Below are 18,075 nucleotides of genomic sequence, written 5' to 3'. Positions count from 1 at the left end.
GTGAATGAACGGCCATTTTGCAGCCTGACGATTGAACAGGCCTCTGCGCGGCAAGAAGTGCTAGCTCTTGTCCGCATTCATTACACTTTCTTACAATCATCACTAAAATCACCACCACATGACGCTCATGGGACAACATAAGCGTTGAATTGATTCAGCAGCTATGGTATTGTTGTATCGAGCCTGAGGTTGTAGATTTGACTTAGCATCGCCGAGGTTAGGTTCCCCATAAGAATGACAAAAAGTGCCAGTAGGCTTGTAATAGTTAGGAAAACAAAAACGTTAGAAATAAATCCGGAAACAGTTGCTTATGGCGCTTCTCAGAGCCATGCTATTGCTTCACTAAGAAAATTTTAATAATCATTATTGCGTTCGGTGTATAGTGTACAACACAATCTGACTAACTTATTGCTGCATATAAAGCAGTCATTGAAGCTCGCTTACTCGTAGAGAGGTGCGAGCCTTTGCGACAGCAACTGGCCGGCTTCATCGTAATCGCTCATTTCTAATCCAAGAATCAGGGACATGTCTTTCGGCATCTGCTCCATCAGCGCCTGCAAAGGAATTAAGCAGCAAGTATGAGCCAAACTCGTCATCACAGCTGCAACAACACTCACTGGACACCTTTCTATTACCTGCGGCGTAGCTTTCATGTTTCGTCTGACTGATCATTTACATTTACAATTTTGTCTACATGCCCTCCCGCTTTATAAACTTATGTTGCTTGATGCCTAAATGGCCGTGTGAGTAATGAAATTAAGAATCTCGCTTTCTCAGAGCTAACTGTGCACTAAATGTGCACAACGTCCCAGTTCATGGGGACACCATACGTAGGGAGCATTTATGCGGTTCGTACGTGTAATGAGCCACAGAATGTGTACGTGGCACTGACGCTCACAGCGCCCCATCCTCATACTATTTTTTACCTGTATTCCTAGAGCGAGCTGCGCTGCCTCGGTAGAGGCGATGCGGATGTCAGTGAGCGCCACGCCCTGGGCGTACGAGAGCCTCATGGCGTCCTGCACTGCCTGTGCTTTGGCGGCAATGTCTCGGCGCCAGCCTTGCAGGCGCACGTACAGCTTCACGCCACGACCGAGGCCCCGCGAAAGGCGCTCGAGTGCAGCGCCCCGGTCGCCTGCAGGCGCCATGCGGGAGAAGTGAAACCCGTGACACCGGCTGGTCACTCATACTGTAGTAAGATAATGATGAGAAACAACCGAACGAGAGCAGCACCAACCCGGAACCACCGTTTCGTCGTTGTAAAATCAGGAATGCAGGAGAAGCTCCTCCCACAAACTTGCGCTACGCCTACTGTTCCTAGGTCCTATTTTTAAAAAATGCTCCGCTTTATAAGATACGGTTCTATTTAGTTCTTTCCGTCACTTAAGTGGGCGCCACCGTTATAAAATAGTAACGGGAACAGGTGGTACGGAACCAGAAAAAGGTTCTCGTCGCGTAAACACATGAATTCATAATTTTAAAAGTTAAGCGCGAAAACAAGAACACACGAGGGGAAAAAACGGACAGCACAAAAACCTACTTTCTATTGCGCCCGTTTTTTTTTTTTACGCCTAACCTTTTTCTAACTACGAATCCTTACCAATCCGCTCAGATTTCTGTCATTACAAACACGCGAAGCACGAAGAAACCTTCGAACTTTGAGTGCAGCCAGTGCTAAAAAACGCACCGGGTGATTCCACCTTGATGGAGTACGAGTAGTGTGCACATGCTTCGAAGCTGGCGCCGTGTTCGCCCAACAGCATGTCGTAGACGCACGCGTGTAGGCAGACGACTAATCGATATAGTGACGAGGAAACAAAAACGCGCGCATAGGGTCGGAGATGATCATTGGCTTCTTGCCAAAACGAGTACAAATGCTTAAGACGACGGCGCAGCATACACTATTGTTACATATTAAATAAACCTTACGCACATATGAGAAGCGCGTGTACACTTGTTCTATGTTGCCTCGAATGTCAACATACATGCTAATAATGGCAGGCCGACTGACCAAAAAAGCGAGACTGCAAGACAACCAAGCGCTTTCCTGACTCAGTGGAAAACACTGCAATTTAAACACAATTTTCGCATAGGAGTTGGGGTTTGTATCTCTACAATTTAGTTACATATTAGCTTTAGCTTATTGGGTTTAACATACCGAGAGAGGAAGTTTCACTATCTTTAGCTGCATTATGAGGATTTCTGGCAACGCTGTCGTTCATTATTGGAGGGATTTTATATCCGGGATAATACAGTCCATGTAGTACGTGCGTAAATAAACATATGTGGCGCTTCACATGGGCAGGGTGTAATCAGAAGAGGCGAGATGTCACTTATAGCGGCGTGGATTAATGTTTAAAGGAAAGCACTCACTCGTTGTCGCAGTCAAATTGGGAGCGTCCAGCGATTCGGCGCTGAGCACCACGTGGGTGCATCGTGAAGGAACCGGGCTGACGCTTGCATTCGTCCAGGACGGGCTGAACAGGCACACGAACGGTCTTTTTTCTGGAGCAAAGCAAGAGAATGAGCGTGCCACGTTAAAAAAAAAGTGGCTGCATGGCCGGGCGCGCTGCCGGCATACACAGGGATCGGCAATGAGTCCAAGCAGGAACCGCATTCTATAACAAGTACACTTGTGACAAGAGGTCCCCCTTCTCGTGGCATCCATCATAATGCGCTCCGCCCCTTTGACATCCCGAATTTCCAACTTTCCATACAGCCAATGACGGTGCGACGTGAAAATTACGACAGAGCTAACACGCCCATGAATGTCTTTTGTCATGTGATGTTCATCTTGAGGCAGCAATAAAACGGCGGTTGTTTTTCGTCGGCTTGTCCAGCCAGCGAAGAGTTGCAAAATAGTGACATGCGCGAAAGCAGCAGTGAATAGCAGTAGCAAAGTATCAACGCACCTGGCATTCCCAAGATGTCAGGACGGTAAACTGTAGTCCGCGCTGAAAAGCAAATGAACAATGTGTCTTGCATATGAGCTCAAGAAAGGAAATCGCTTGTATTGGCACATGCATCGCGTTGCGAGTGTAATAAGCTATCGAGAATTCCCTACTGTATCTTCCCCACCTTTGCGGTGATGCGAGAAAGTTAAAAACGCGAGAAAGTTAACGCGATGTGCCTTCTCCACACTTTTCTGACGCAGTATTAAGGTATTATTCTAATCTAGTAATAGCCCGATAACGGTAAAACACTTTGCACTCATTTGTGAGTTGAGAGACTGGCAACTATCGGGTTTATGTCATTATTCTGCTTGTAAAATAATTTAAGCGTAGAACGTACTACATCTTTTGCGACATCCGCTGTTTCCCGCTTATTTTAGGTTTAAACTTACTTTACGCCTCTCTCGGCATTTAAGTATTCGTCACTAATTATCACGCGACCAATGTCATGTAGTTTTAAGCAAATGAAATGTCTTGACAAGAACACGATAATTGGAAGCTTCTAGTAAATGTTTTCGTACTGCATTTGGGAAAGTAAAGTTTTCTGCTTATGAAATATCTCAACGCTAACACAGTACAAAAATCCTAAAGCTTCGTTGTAATTGGCGTACTGTGGTGTTAATGGGGCTCTTTCAAGGCAGAAAGACAGCCAAGCGGCGCTTATTTTGCACTGGTTTTTACACAGTGAACAGAATATTTGCGGGTGATTGAGATGACAGACATTACCTTTGAATCCAACCAGACGTTCGGGAGCAAAGTGTGGGAGGTAACCTGCACAGTATTTTCACTTCTCAGTACTCGGGACACTATTACAGATGTAGTAAAATACCTCAAAGAAAAAAGAAAAAGCACGCGTTCAATACAGGTAACTCACCTGCTAAATTTGCAGCGGTGTCGTTGGGCACAACTGCGAATAAAACGGTAGTTCGAAAAAAAAAATTAACATTACTAGTGTAAGCAAATTCAGAGCTTTTTTCTTTGTTTTATGCCTCTCAGCAGCAAGGAAAGGCAGTACAGCCCATAGTAGTGGTATTGTTTCGCTATTTACAATCCGAGGAAACAATAAGATCAAGCTCCGACCGTACTCTTGCTCAAACATATGGCATTACGCGCGTGCGTGTACTGGCTAAACCTATGCAACGCTGGTGCAACCGCACAACTGCGCATGTAGAAACGGTGCTTAAGCTACGCTGAAACAGGAAACTTAAAATTATACAGATAAACACTAAACACTAAAACTATAGAGTCAAAAACTAAGCACTGTGAATTGTACAGATAAACAATAGCCTATTTAACCGATGAAGATAAACAGTAAACTATACAAACTACACAGATAAAAAAAAAGAATACATATCTTACGTCGCATGACGAAACTTCTGGTCACATTTGACTTGACCATCAGTTGCGAGCAAGAACACAGGGTACGCGACAGAGCGCATTTGAGCATACGCCTCACCTTTCGTCAGCATAGGCAGTAGCTGATGCTTGGACTTGGTCCTGCTGTCGAGTTCGATATATTCTGTGAATAAAAAAATCAGTGCCACGGGGACGCAATCAGGCTCCATCAGTCTAAAATCACTCTCTATCAGTCTACAAGAAAGATTAGTACTGTTTTGAAAGCTGCTTAACTAACTATCCGCGCTGTCTATTGAGGTCGACGCTGCCATACCATAGATGGTTATGACTTGCCTGGCTCGCATGACTTGCTTTGCACTGTGATTTTTTCATTTTCATTTTCAATGCAATATTAGTATTTATTTTGCATTTCAATTAGTTTTAAAGCGCTTGTTTAGAAAGTTTCGACAGTGTCTGCGTGCAAAGATGAAGCGACTGGCGGTTTGTCTCATTAGGCTCGCTTGCGCAGGGAGATATTATCGCGGAGAGCCGACTGTCTTTCTTATTACTCATAACGACACATGCGGGGACGTTGTCGTTGTAACGGTGTCAGTACGCTGCGTAGAACAATGTTCAACATGATATAAGACTACGTGCGCCGTCTACAAACGAAACGTTGTGACACAAGTGTTTTACCTCCGGTCGATTTCAACGAATTGTGTTTTGTGGTCTTGTACAGCCAGTTTCAGTCGCTGAAGGGTTCTACGCATCAGCCATAAACCTTATTAGCGATAAACTAACCTCGAGTAAAATGTTTCCCAGCATGGCCAAAATGGGACAGACAGTACAGCCATGTTGGATGCGCTCGTGATTAGTAAGATTAAAAATGCAAAATATCAAAAAATAAGAAAATGACAGAGACAGAGGAAAAAGGAGTTTTGGCTTTCTCACTCTCAGCCACAACCGCAAGACGGGCGAACTTGCGTGCGTGCGTGCTGCCGCAGTTGCCCGTAGCGTCTTCGAGATCGACATTGAACAAGGCTACGCAGCTCCCTGGATTTTCGCTGAACGTTCGCGAAACCTGCGTTGTAGGATTAACGGAAAAGTCGAACGTGAGCTTGGTGTACCCTGTATTTAGAGCGTAAGGGTATTGAACGCGCAACTATTCACACATCCCAAGCGAGTGGCGAACTGTTCAGTAGAATGAATGAATGAATGAATGAATGAAATGAATTAACTTTCTTCGGTTGACTGTGCTGGCTAATTAGTGGATTCTCCCAAAGTACGGCATTACCGAGTCAGTCCATGAGCTGAACTTATAGCTCAGAGTAAACGAAGCATGATGGCGCATGGGCTAGCTGTCTGGGGCACTGCTCCACACTGCATATCAACTTTTCTAGTAAGTTTTGTTGTCGGAGTACAAATCCTTGTTACTAAGATGCGAATAAGATTATTGATCCCGCCGGCCGAACGTCAAAGAAATACCTTTGTATAAAACGAGAGCGGGAGGAGCAGTCCAGAGGCTCGGACGGCCTAATTGTATGATTCCTTCACGTCACCTTTTAAAGTTATTGGCAATAGTTTATGTGCACAAATGACACTCACCTTTTCGGCCAGGAACTCAGGCGACTCGAATGTCTGTATGAATTTGTCTTTTTTACGAACAACGGAAAGAGTTTTCGTATTGTTTGCGTCCACTTCCCAGTCTTTCTCGTCACATGCCTGCAAGGAGAAGATAACGTTCTGCAACTTACTCAGTTCACGGACAGCCTATGTTTGGCGAAAGTAAGACTGCTGCAAACATTTTCTGGTCGGCCTACTTGGGCTCAGAGTTTCTGAAAAATTGGCTTCACGCCTACGTACGGAGCTATAGGAGGAATAATGGTAGTGTCAACACCTAAGAATAATGATGAAACAAAAATAGCTTTTTTTGCTAAGAGGTAGAGGGGAGCCGGTGTGGATGACGCAGTCTAAATGTGCCTTCTGAAATAATTGACCATGTATATGAAACGCTTATTAAAACGCCTGCTCACGCAGCTCATAAATAAATGTAACGAGTTACAGATGCAAGATATATTCAAAACACCAAACAAGATAGCATGCAGGAACACGAAATTCTTGCAAATTATTTTCTGTTTTAGATAGCAATTACTTTTGCCACAGAAGCTTATTTTTCCCACAGAGGCTGCACTACAATACACCTATAATTGCAGTCAAAAGCATGCTAACCAAACCAGTTTTTCACGCATGCTAACAAAACTAGTCAAAGCACCCTATAGAAGACGGTTACATCTGATCGTTACAAGCCATTGCACCTGCGCCTTGCCGAAAACTTAAGGCCACCACTGCCAGTAATCTGCAAAAGATGGTGCAGCTTCCATTGGCCCACGGTCGAAGAGACCCAGCCATATTTCAAGTGTTTCGCTTTCTTCAGCGTTTCTTTCTCTAGCTTGATTTGGTCGACGATTTCTAAAATAAAATGATCTGCAAAAGTGAGGTTCTCTATAAACGTAACTTTAGGTGTACGTGACACTTTTTAGACCCTGCTAACAGCTTAAAATTGTTTATCCAGCATCTAGCTGCACTGCACGTACATCGGCCCGGTCAAGGAGAGTAACATTGTCGCAGGCGACCGGTCCCATGGCGTTTCCCTTCTGGAACTGAAGCACGCCCAATGTGTAGGAGACGCACACACGGTTGGTGGTCTCCATGGCCCGGGCCCACGCAGTGGCTGCTGACTGCGAACGTTAAACAAAAGGCATTTGTCCGCGAGGCACTCGTGTTCGAAATGGGTAGCACTAGGCTTTCGCACAATCGTTGCTGATATTAACCAAACGTCACGTGATACACGCGGCTTGGTAGGATGTTTCGCATACGCATGCTTGGTCAGATTTGTTGTTAACACGCTAAATTCAAGGTTCCGCGATGTGCGCGTAACTACGAGTGCGGTGGGAGAGAACAGCCATCGCCATGGTCCAGTGATAAAAAGCTATAAAGCGATAAAACGCACCGCATGCTACTTGCCCATTTTTGTCTTAGAACAATATGCCTATTGGAAAACGCTATTTCGTATGAAAGCAATCGCTGTATCATAATCAGTGTGCCGCATTTTTAGTGTGGTTCCTTACATTAATTGTTCGAATATTCTACGATCTTCGCAGAACCAACTGTGAAATTGTTCAAAAAGCTAATGCGTTTGAACTATTTTCAAAGTTTGCCATCATACTCACGCCATGATTGCATACTGTGCCATTGTATTTTTGAAATATTGCATTCGAATGTAAGCTACCGTTTGTTTAATAACTATTGTTTCTACTGAAGACGAGAAGTTTGGTTTAGTAACCAAACTTCTCGTTTCGAGCGACCTTACTGACGTGTTCAGAAACGAGGCGCCGTTTCGATTACACAGTGTCTTCATCAAGAGGGAGGCACCCTAGTCCGGGTGCTGCCATCTAGGTGATCTGGTGGCCAGAAGGGATTACTGTACATGCGCATGCGTATAGTAAATAGCACCTATGTCGCGCGTCAAGAATAGTAGTAGCATCTTTACACCAACTCTCGTACGAGCTAGAAGACAAAGCGTGTAGAGCTGCCACCCTGGGTTCTTCAAGCTCCATGGAAGCCAACTCATCCACACTCCCGACTAAGTTTTATGCTCATTCGGTTGTAATGCTGACATGCGTCAGCTATTAGCAAATCAGCCTAGCATTGGGCATCCAGAAGGTTTTCAAGTTCCACGCTTTGCGTGTCAAGTTTCATCCTATTTGTTTCATCTTTCCAAGAGAGATGAATGTTCCGAGCTCAGGCTTCATGCAGAAAGATCAATGCCCAAGGTATATAGCTCGTTGTGCGTGAGCGTGCTATGAATTTCTGACGTTTTTTTCGATGCGCTTGTGAACGTATTCGTCCGCGACTCAAAAAGATGAAACATTCCCGGCCCAACAAAACAAAGACGATGGGCTTGAAGAAATGAAAGAACGCAAGAAATGTCGTGGGTCCTGGTTTATCACCTGCACATCTATAAATATTTATATGTTGCGCCGCGTGTACCACCTGCTTGAAAGACAAGCTCCAACGTACCAGAGTGACGAGCGGTGTATCTCCCCTGTACGTGGACGGGTAGCTGATGCGGCAATAACCGCGTGGCCGCCGGTAGTGTGTCTGCAGGATGAATATGTCCACGTGCCTGCAAAGAGCCACAACCAGGCAGCCCTTGATGTGTTCGCCGGCTGCGTTCGACGCCGTGGCATATGTAATTGACCTCACCTATGGTCGGTCAGCAGGTATTCACTTATTACATTATCTTAAGTGAATACCGGTTTTGAGTTCCGGTTACGGGTCCTCTGAGTGGTAAGCGTTTAGTGGTTTTGTCAAAATAGACGTTATTAGGTAAGAAGCATTGCTTAAGCAAATCATGACTGCGACACGTGAACTTTGCAATCAGAGAAATGGCCGGTTAGCTTTACGCAACAGGTTTACAAGCACGTCAGTTTACTCGGTGCTGAGTAAAGGCATCTTCACGTCATTCGTACTTGGCTGCTTTTGTCAGGCGCTGACCCATGATCTCCGCTGGTAGGCTGAAGTCCAGAACTTCGGCACCGAATATTATGGTGAGCTCCTTGGCAAAAACGCTCCGTATAACCTGCATCAAATAAATAATTTCTCGAACCAAGCTTGCAAGTAGCAATGAAATAAACACTTCACTCATTATAGCATAAAAAGCTGTTCGAAAAACTCTTAGATTCAAAGGAATGGGTAAATATTTTGTAATACTTAAGTCACCTAGAACGGGTTTCTCAGATGAAAGCGACTTAAGGAACCCGATCAAATATCGTTTGAGCTACGACCCCGGGTTTCGTGTTCACTTACGCAATGTGAGAGTAAGGAGGTAGGTTTTCTTTTCTAGCCAGTTCTTACGATATAATCAGTGGTTACAGAAATCGACAAAGCATGAATGTTTAGGATGCATCCCACAATGGAACGCGGCATCAATATTTTTATTCCAGCGATGAGAAAAGTGCATATGAAACTCTGCATACTAACATCATTTAGATGTTGGACTCGTCATTTAGATCCGTCTAACGCGTCAGACCTAGAATGTAGTTTTATAAAGCATAAACATTTATGTGAAGAAGCTATTTTCAGTCGTGCAATTCGTTATCTAGTTCATCTGCGTACTGTGCCGCAATGCGCGCGGACATTTACAGCACGCAGTTTATCTCTAGTGACATTAAACACGTGTACATACTTTTCATTGCAATTTACCCAAATACTTTAAACAGACATTATGATAATGGATGTTCCTAACGTGTTTTCGGTATAGCTTAAGCGGTGCTATATAATCCACATGATGAGCCCTTCCCATTGTATTGTCGCACCGACGCAAAACCTCGATTACTGAGGCCGAGCATCAAACACATAAATATCATGGCAGAGCGACGGCAAGCCCTAGGCACTGCGTAGTGCAGGTGCACACCAGGCATACTCGCCTCGAGCACGCTTCCAAAGCTTTCGATCGTCTTTGACGTCCTGTTGAAGTTGAGGATGGCCAGGCCTTGCATTTTGGCGGCGAGCACGGCGGAAGCCATCCTGGCAGCGATCTCGTGCCTGTCCCTGTCGTTGGCCGTCATGAGCAGCTCTACCATCTCGTTGCCGTTCAGCCCGACGAGGTGTCGTTGCTTGCTCCGGTTCGCGGCCAGACTGACCGTGTTCTCTGGATAAAGAGAGTGACTCACCGCTGAGTAAGCAAGTCCTTTTTTTTGACTGTATTTTTGGCTGTATTTGCACACTTCCGCATAAGCAATAGTAGACCTCTGCTGCATGTAAACTGCTTTAAAGATGATACTAATTTGGACAGCTAAATGACTTGCGCACCGTGCCGTGCCGTGAACTGGTCACGTGGTCGCACCTTCGCGTGGGAAGTGCGAGCGCGTCATGTTCTACAGCTGCTGAATGAGTCTGCGTAAAATGAAAAAGCGGCAGACTCGAAGTGATGTCGCAGCTTCTCTTAATCCTACGATAGAGTTGACGGCAATGATTGCGTTTATGGTAATTTCATGATGACTGATAGGAATGAACGTCGGCATTAAAACAACCGCAACAGAAAGTCTCTCCTTTCGAGACGTCTGGTCCTCCCTTGACGTATACCCGCGCTGGCACAGAAGCTGAACACGTGATGACTGAGCCATGCTAAACAAACCCGGACCGCACGTTGTACGAGAAAAAAAAACTGCAGCGTGCTACAACGTTATGTTCGAAGCATCCAGGCTCGTGTCGGATTGGTGTAGTTGATTGCGGCTTTTATTTATGTACTTTCTTGCGCGTATCTCACGCTGGCGATGTATATAGGCAGGTTTCTAATAGCAGAGCTCTAAGGAACTTGAGGCCAACTCCAATTTCTTCATTCAAATATATATATAAAAAGGACGCAGAAATACTTTTATGAGACAAATACTGCGAAGATTCGAAGTACATTTATCGCACTTGTTGGAGAAAGTTATATTTTGGCAACTCTAGCAAGCAAAAGTTTGAGTTAGGACTTAATTTTACAAGATGCTTGCTAAAAATTGTTAATTAAAAGAAAGAGATGGGGCACGAAGTCCATAAATTCATAACTACGTAACAGAAACAGATATCGCAGTTCCGTAAACTGGATATGTTATGGAAGATTAAGCGGAGAAATGCGATATATGAATTTGTAGCTTACGTAGGATTGTTACAATGCTTACGAAAGTTCTGCGAAAATCCTACTCAAAGATTAGTGGTATATTCCAGGGTGTTGCATACAACACACTAATTTTGCCTGCTTTAGATGCATTATCATACGTAGTTTACAGAATAGTGATGTCGTTTTTATTGCTGAGTTAGCGTTGTAAACGTGATACTAGAAGATATTGAAATTTTGCAGTTGCCAGAAATTAAAAAAAAAGTTGTAGCATAAGTTTAACACTACCTCCGAAAGTTACCAGATTTCAACTTTTCTTTTTATGTACAACAGACATCAATATTGGGGCAATAAAAAAAATACATTGGCAATTTCTTCCGAAGAGAGGTGCACTGACAGCATTAGCAAGGTATATAGCGCTGCACTCTGGCTTCTCGAACTGTGTTAACTATACACTGGTGCGACATTTTGACGTCAAGCAGCACGCAAGACGACTGCTCGGCAGAAGGAACATCAGCCTGGCAGCGCCGCCAGTGGTGCTGCAGGCTTCGCAAGTCGGTGGTACACGAGATGGGACCGACGGGAAACCATTGGCCTTAGTTGCCAGCTAGTGAAATATTAGACAACCATAGCTGGATGTTCACTGCCGGTTCCGCTCAGAGGAGTACACAGCAGAAATGGTAGTGCGCTTAAAGCATGCGCACGACCAATGGTCATGCTCGCAGCGGAAGGCTGCCCTAGTTCCGCCACCGAGGGGATCGGTCGTAGCCTTGACAATGTGTACACTTCGCTTCGACGTTTTTGTAGCCAGACACCCTCCGCCACACCGTATCCCTGCAGAACTGAGCTTCAAACCCCCGCGCGCGACTCGCACATGTGCAGTCAGCCGGACAGCACGACAACGTCAGCGGCGCCGCCGAGGGCGTGAAGGTGCCTCGAACGCGCGTATAATTGCTATCGCAATTAAACAATATCTTGGTTTCCCACGAATTTAGATGGGAGCTTCCGATCTAAAGCTTGCTATATAAGGGCGAAGAGTCCATACTGCAAGAGTATTGAGTTAGTCGCAACATTGTAAAACTGCATTACGCCAAAATTACACGCTCACCGGGAATGACGAGCTGCTCTTCAGTTACAGAATAGCGAGCGCCTTCGTGCACCAGGTGCGTGCAGTGGGACGACGGCACGCGGGACTCGTTCCTCACGGTCGCAGACAGCACGCAGACGAGTGGACGATCGGGGGCTGCGAAGAACAAGTCACGGTATTTTCTTTCGCTTCCGTTTACTTGGTCAATCGCGTACTTACTCTCAAGGGTTAGCGTAGTTTGGGCGGTGATATTCTCCTCGTCTGAAACGAGAGAGAAAGGCAATGTTTTGAAACAAGGCCCGAGATATGCTTAACAGCGAAGCTAGGCTATGCCCCCCCCCCCCTCTTTCAAAGAAAAATAAAGACAAGTATAACGCGTCAGACCCCAGGGTGGGCACTCGACATACGGCAGGTGGCACATCACGCGCTATTTGTTCTGTCAACCCAGGTTACGAGCGGGCAGGTTACGAGTGGGACAACCATGGAAATACATATAGGTAACTAATATTCTTAATGGAGTTATCGTCATCTCATAATCACGTCGTGATATCTCAGAACATCGCGTTCTCACACTGAAAACAGTGCAGTAGCGTCATTTAGAGCGGGGATATGCCGATGGCACCACCGCCTTGAAGCGTTGCCGTACACATCAATGTTGTGCTGCATTGTATTACCGAGTGCCGCCCTAAGTGCCATGAGCCGAGCCTGAGGCACGCCACCATTGCAGACCCCAGCGTAGTCCTCGTAGTCAAAGTTGAAGACAGCGACGCCCGCGTTGGGAAGGGGAAGCAATGACCGAACCTGCAGGAGCACGGTGTAATTCTGTGACCACGCATCACCAGCAGACGGTAGAGTCAGTAGACTGGCTGTTCATATGAAATGATTGAAAGCATGCGGCCTAGCACCACTTTTACCACTGCCATCGTGAATACAAGTGGAATAGGCGGTATATTTTACTCCGGCAGTTAGCGGACGTTAACTTGCATGAGCGACTCCCAGGCTTTCCAGCTAGAACTATAACACAGAGTGCGCGTATGTCAGCAAAATGCTACGCATAAGCTATTTAGGCTCTTCAATATAGATCGTCGTGAACAAAACACCTGCAACAAATCTAAATGCATCGCCTGAAGGTCTTTAATTTGTTGCAGACCAAACAAACAAATATTTCACTTCGGGCTTCTTTGGCCAGCCGATTTCGACTGAGAGCCGCCTTTAGTATAACGCACTTTATTCCTAGTTTAATACCACCGAGAAAAAAAGCCCTTTAAACTTACAGACGAATAATGCTGTGAAACACAGTGTGTTGGAACAGAAAAAAAATTGACATTGAGCTTACCCTCTGCGTAAGGGAGCTTGCCGTTTCATACGTCTGCAGGTTGTAACCATCCTGCCACATGGGGCTGTCACGCGAATTATTGTGCACCTGAGTCCAGGAGCCACCTGTACAAGCCTGTCGCGAGCGTGGAGTGAAATACATCCGCTGAATGATGGCGCCATTCTTCGCAAGTGCACAAGAGTAATGGAGCACCACGCTATGGACCGGGTAAAACAACGCGCCCTCCATTACATCCAATTAATACTTGAGCACTTCAGCTCATTCATTAAATTAAATTCATTAAATTAAGACCTGCGATGCAGTTTACCCACACGATGGCGAGAAAACAATAAATACATTGAAGGGCAAAACTGCATTCGGGTATATACACTTGAATTCGCATGCGACTTTGTAATAGCCGAATCGTATTTATATAGGCAGAAGCATGCATTACCAACCTAATCATTTTTGGCAAAACCGTATACATTTTTCGCGAACACCCACATGGACCATTCGCTCCTGGGCTCCCTCCCATCGAAAAGGGCGACCAATCGAAACCACGCATAGGGTGACTGCTTTTTTCTTCGACAAACACAGCTCGTCAAAATGTTGGCCCCAGAACGTTAGCACCGAAACGAGACGCCCATTTCTCTTGTTATCCTGCACGTCCGAGGATCCGCCACGGTTGTTATAGCCTTAGCACACTTTGCTGCGTTTCAAGTGCGGTTCCGCGTTTACCGAAAAGCGCACTGATACCGATCGCACGAGGCAGGCGACGTACTCTGGGGAAGTCCAGTGCCTCCTCGCGCCGGCAGGAGCCGAAGGGTGCCACCGTGCCGTAAGCGCGGAAGCGAAGGGCGCGCAAGTCCACGGACAGGCAGACCAGAGTGAGGCCGTTTTCGCTCACATCCTTGAGCCACTGCACCGCAGTGTCCTGCCGGGGAGCACTGCGCGTTAGCTTTCTTGTGGCAGTGACGACAGGCACGCTCCAAGATTTTGCACACGTTACGAGTCACCACTACAAATACGAGAAAGCATGAACTCGTTGCCTTGGAAGGTGCAACAAAGGTTCTAGGCGGGCAGCGTGAAGGGAACAAAGCAAGAACTGGAGGGGAAGCAGGAGACATCTCTTCAAGCTCTTGCTTCGTAGTCATGGTTATTTTCTTCATATTTTATTGTGTGCATAGAATGTAGGGTACGCGGGTGACCTTCGCTTTTCGGTCCGCTGCCTCTTATGACTACATAGGCTCGCTCTTTTCGGACAGTCTCCATCTCACTCATTAGTCTCCTGGCCTTGAATAATATCGTTTAGTATAGTTAATCAACAATGGCGGCTGAAATATTTCTTCAAGAACAGGAACCTTTTCATAGGAATAGCAGAACTGCTCGACGCGTAGTCGAAGGGCTCATCCCAAACTGAAAACAGCTTTTCACGGTGGTCGATTAACGGCACTGCTTAATTAACATGCACAGATTCCATAAAACTCATAAATGCCAATTATTGCCGAGATTAGTGTTTAATGCTGGACTGATGCTTATTGCTTAATTAACCAGTACTGCATCTTCCTTGATGCTTGGGGAAGTGTCGTATTGGGTGGCGATCGCCAGCGCAAATTAATTTCGTCATGCAATAAATTACTTCGTAAGTGTGCGGCACTGGAATAGCTATCGCGAAAGAAATATAACTACTTACAGTTGCCACGGTGGGAATGCAAGACCGTGCCGGCTGAACTGCAGAGGCTAGCGGCACAGCCCGACAAGGGCCCATGCGGCCCGGGTAGTGCGTGTTCACCACAAGCAAATCAACGTGCCTGCCAAAGTGACCAAAATGAAACAGATTATGATTGTGAACGCAGAACCGCCAATGTTATCGAAATGAAAGGTAAATATAATTCCAGACAGGTAACATAAAAGCATGTTGTGGAAGATCGCCACAATTATTTACAGATTTCTTGAGCGCTGCGACAAGCAGCACTGAAGTCAGCTTCTCAATTTGAGAGGCAGCGCTTATGCGAGACAGCAGCCGCATCGATGCGCCAATCAAAGACCTGCGCGGTGCGACAGCCGAGCCGCCTCTGTCACATAACGCTTCTTTTGCGTCATAGTGCTCTGCCTGTGTTGTACTTTATACAATACCCGTCGTGATCTATGACCTACGGGCGCAATTTTCTAAGTTTTCTCGCGCGATTACAGCACAGCAAACTGCTCGTCACTGCTTTTCAGGTTTTCTGTCACAGATTTTTGACCAATGCGTCGAGCATGATTTTGCTCCTTACTTGGCAACGAGCGAGAGGGATTTTCCGACTTCTTCGGCCGGAGTGTTCGGATCAAGAATTTGGAGATCTAGAGCCAGGCAGAGGTTGGCGGCCTTGTAGGTTTCGTGCAGAACCTACACATGCCGGAGAAGCGATAAGCACATTAGGCAACAACCCAATGAGCAGGACTATATATATATATATATATATATATATATATATATATATATATATATATATATATATATAGTATAAATATATATATATATATATATATATATATATATATATATATATATATATATATATATATATATATATATATATATATATATATATATATATATATATATATATATATTTGCACTATAAACAGTTCTGCTTGTTCCTATCACTGAACATGAGCAACAGTGCATTAGCCAAGTCAAAATGCCTCTCAGGCAAGGATGCCCGAGTCCACTCACTGCGTATAGTATAGCAGAGCCGCGCAGCGCGCGCAGCTGCCAGTGCTCACCTCGAGCGCAGGGCCGAGCTCGACGAGCGCCGCGCTGGTGCGGGCCACGTGCAGGAAGGCGAGCCCGTCGAGCTGCTTGCCCTTGAGCTGCACCGCAGTGGCCTCGGCGAGGCGCACGGCCTCGCCTTCGTGGCTCTGCTCGAGGGCGCGCTCGTGCGGCGCCACCAGCACGCAGACGCCCGGAGGCGCCGCGCCGCGCAGCTGCGCCACGTACTCTGCGCAGCACAGCAGGGCACAGTGCATCGGGCTCATTGCGCAAGTTACGCGGACTGCCGCGATGTCAAACGACTACGACGAGAGCGTTGTCCACGCTAAGCAGTCGGGGGGGGGGGGGGGAGCGGTTGGGAGAAGCACTTAAGGAGAAAGATTATTCCAGCTGTGTTAGTAATGTTACTCTGTCGCAATACAATGCACGTATATCTTACGCTGTCCCCTCCTGTAAGAGCTAGTAAGGGCTGATAGTTTGAATGACATGAAATGAAATGAATATAAAAAAAATGCCATTCATACCGTGAGACAAGGCTAGCCAGGAAAAGCGCGAAAGTTGAAGACGGATGGCGACGCCACCATAAAGCTCCCGCACCAGTTCGTCATGACGTCATATATTTTGACAGCGTCCACTAGGGCATCTAGTTAATTGGTGATAGGTAAAGATGAACTACACCGTATTCTAAAAGAGCCGAAGACTGAACTCAGTCAGCTTAAAGACCTTCTAAGCTACAACGTCCCGAATATAATCAACCTATAATCGCGAGATAAACGAAAATATGCTTATCAAGAACACTTTACTAGTCTAAACTGATTTAGTGTTGCTTTTGAGTGTCCCCCTTCAGTGATGCCAATAGACTTTTCCCTTCTACTTCAGTGCATTACTTCGGCCTGATGACGTCACGGGAAGGAAGTCACACAAATAAGGCATAGTTACAGGATATTGTTGCCCCGTGGACTACTCCACACATAGCAAGTATTACGCCTTGCGCAGTTTATTTTTGTTTCCTGGACTTAGCTTTACAGTCTGACACGGCATGCACAGATTTGAACTAAACTATTTATAACTCCACCTAATCCTGTTGACTCGCCCTTTCCGACAGTGCACCACAAGTAGTGTGGTTTCTACCAAAAATGAATCAACATCTACACCTTGTCTATCACGTGACACGGTCGTGCGCTGGGTGGTTTTTCTGAAGTGATCCTTTCTCTACTGTTTATGACTAGCGTGACTACGCTTTGTTTGTCACGCGATGCTCCATTGCAATGTTTTGTCTTCCTTGCATTCCATATACAGCGTTTCTAACGTTGCTGACCGTGTCCCGACGCTTACCTTTGGTGATGTCCTTCAGGGCGTCCAACCGACCGTAGCGACGCAGAGAGAGCACGATGTGAGTGCAGAAGAGCTTGGACACATTCCGGTCGACATCGATGCGATCAGACAGCACACACACCAGTGGCCGCTTATTTCCTGTGCAGAAACGGTAGAAGGGGCGCTCACGCAAGCTGTGAAACAAGGCACAGACGATGCGTGCAGTACAAGAAGGTAGAACGCTGCGCCGTGTCCAGCGTTCCTCTATTTTTTCGTGTATCCCCCTTAATTGAAAACCTTATGTAACAACCTACTCCAACTACCATGCCAGCACGGCCTAAAGTAAAGGAGACACAAAAAGCAAAACATTAAGTCAGGCTACGCTCTACTGAAAGTCAATGAAACTTTGTTTCATGATGAAAAAAAAAAAGAGGTTAGCGAATGCCGGAGAATAGTACAACTGGATCGAGGCCCCACTAAATTTTTCCGTTGTTTTTTAAATCTCTATGCGGAAACTTTTGACGTCATTGTACAAGCATCGCCATTTTCCCGCTTGTATAGATTATTTTTCTGCCCGAGAATTCTGCAAGAGTGGTGGTGACGTTGCCTCAGCAAGTGACGTCAGAAGAGCTGGCTCGCATATGCATAAAGGTG

At 45.9% G+C, this 18,075-nt stretch overlaps 1 protein-coding gene across 3 annotated transcripts in view; it reads right to left on the bottom strand.

Annotated features, from left to right (window-relative positions):
- The window catches only part of LOC142585834 (uncharacterized), a 57,075-nt gene that overhangs the window by 21,863 nt on the left and 17,137 nt on the right, over positions 1 to 18,075 (bottom strand). For 2 of the 3 annotated variants that reach the window (XM_075696863.1, XM_075696864.1), the window contains 22 exons: positions 17,443 to 17,580; positions 16,122 to 16,336; positions 15,629 to 15,741; positions 15,046 to 15,163; positions 14,134 to 14,286; positions 13,374 to 13,487; positions 12,712 to 12,838; positions 12,257 to 12,298; positions 12,059 to 12,193; positions 9,776 to 9,999; positions 8,819 to 8,928; positions 8,367 to 8,472; positions 6,881 to 7,024; positions 5,892 to 6,008; positions 5,238 to 5,367; positions 4,408 to 4,470; positions 3,826 to 3,858; positions 3,678 to 3,722; positions 2,913 to 2,954; positions 2,374 to 2,505; positions 927 to 1,135; positions 445 to 554 (listed from right to left, as the gene is read on the bottom strand). In XM_075696863.1, coding sequence (XP_075552978.1) covers positions 445 to 554; positions 927 to 1,135; positions 2,374 to 2,505; positions 2,913 to 2,954; positions 3,678 to 3,722; positions 3,826 to 3,858; positions 4,408 to 4,470; positions 5,238 to 5,367; positions 5,892 to 6,008; positions 6,881 to 7,024; positions 8,367 to 8,472; positions 8,819 to 8,928; positions 9,776 to 9,999; positions 12,059 to 12,193; positions 12,257 to 12,298; positions 12,712 to 12,838; positions 13,374 to 13,487; positions 14,134 to 14,286; positions 15,046 to 15,163; positions 15,629 to 15,741; positions 16,122 to 16,336; positions 17,443 to 17,580 — 2,620 coding nt within the window. The remainder of the gene's footprint in view (positions 1 to 444; positions 555 to 926; positions 1,136 to 2,373; positions 2,506 to 2,912; positions 2,955 to 3,677; positions 3,723 to 3,825; positions 3,859 to 4,407; positions 4,471 to 5,237; positions 5,368 to 5,891; positions 6,009 to 6,880; positions 7,025 to 8,366; positions 8,473 to 8,818; positions 8,929 to 9,775; positions 10,000 to 12,058; positions 12,194 to 12,256; positions 12,299 to 12,711; positions 12,839 to 13,373; positions 13,488 to 14,133; positions 14,287 to 15,045; positions 15,164 to 15,628; positions 15,742 to 16,121; positions 16,337 to 17,442; positions 17,581 to 18,075) is intronic. The other variant, XM_075696865.1, reaches the window with a different exon arrangement.

This window comes from Dermacentor variabilis, chromosome 6 (genome assembly GCF_050947875.1).
Source record: "Dermacentor variabilis isolate Ectoservices chromosome 6, ASM5094787v1, whole genome shotgun sequence".
NCBI classification, from domain to species: domain Eukaryota; kingdom Metazoa; phylum Arthropoda; class Arachnida; order Ixodida; family Ixodidae; genus Dermacentor; species Dermacentor variabilis.
The sequence above is the reverse complement of the archived record's forward strand: the minus strand, read 5'-3'. Positions and strand labels throughout refer to the sequence as shown.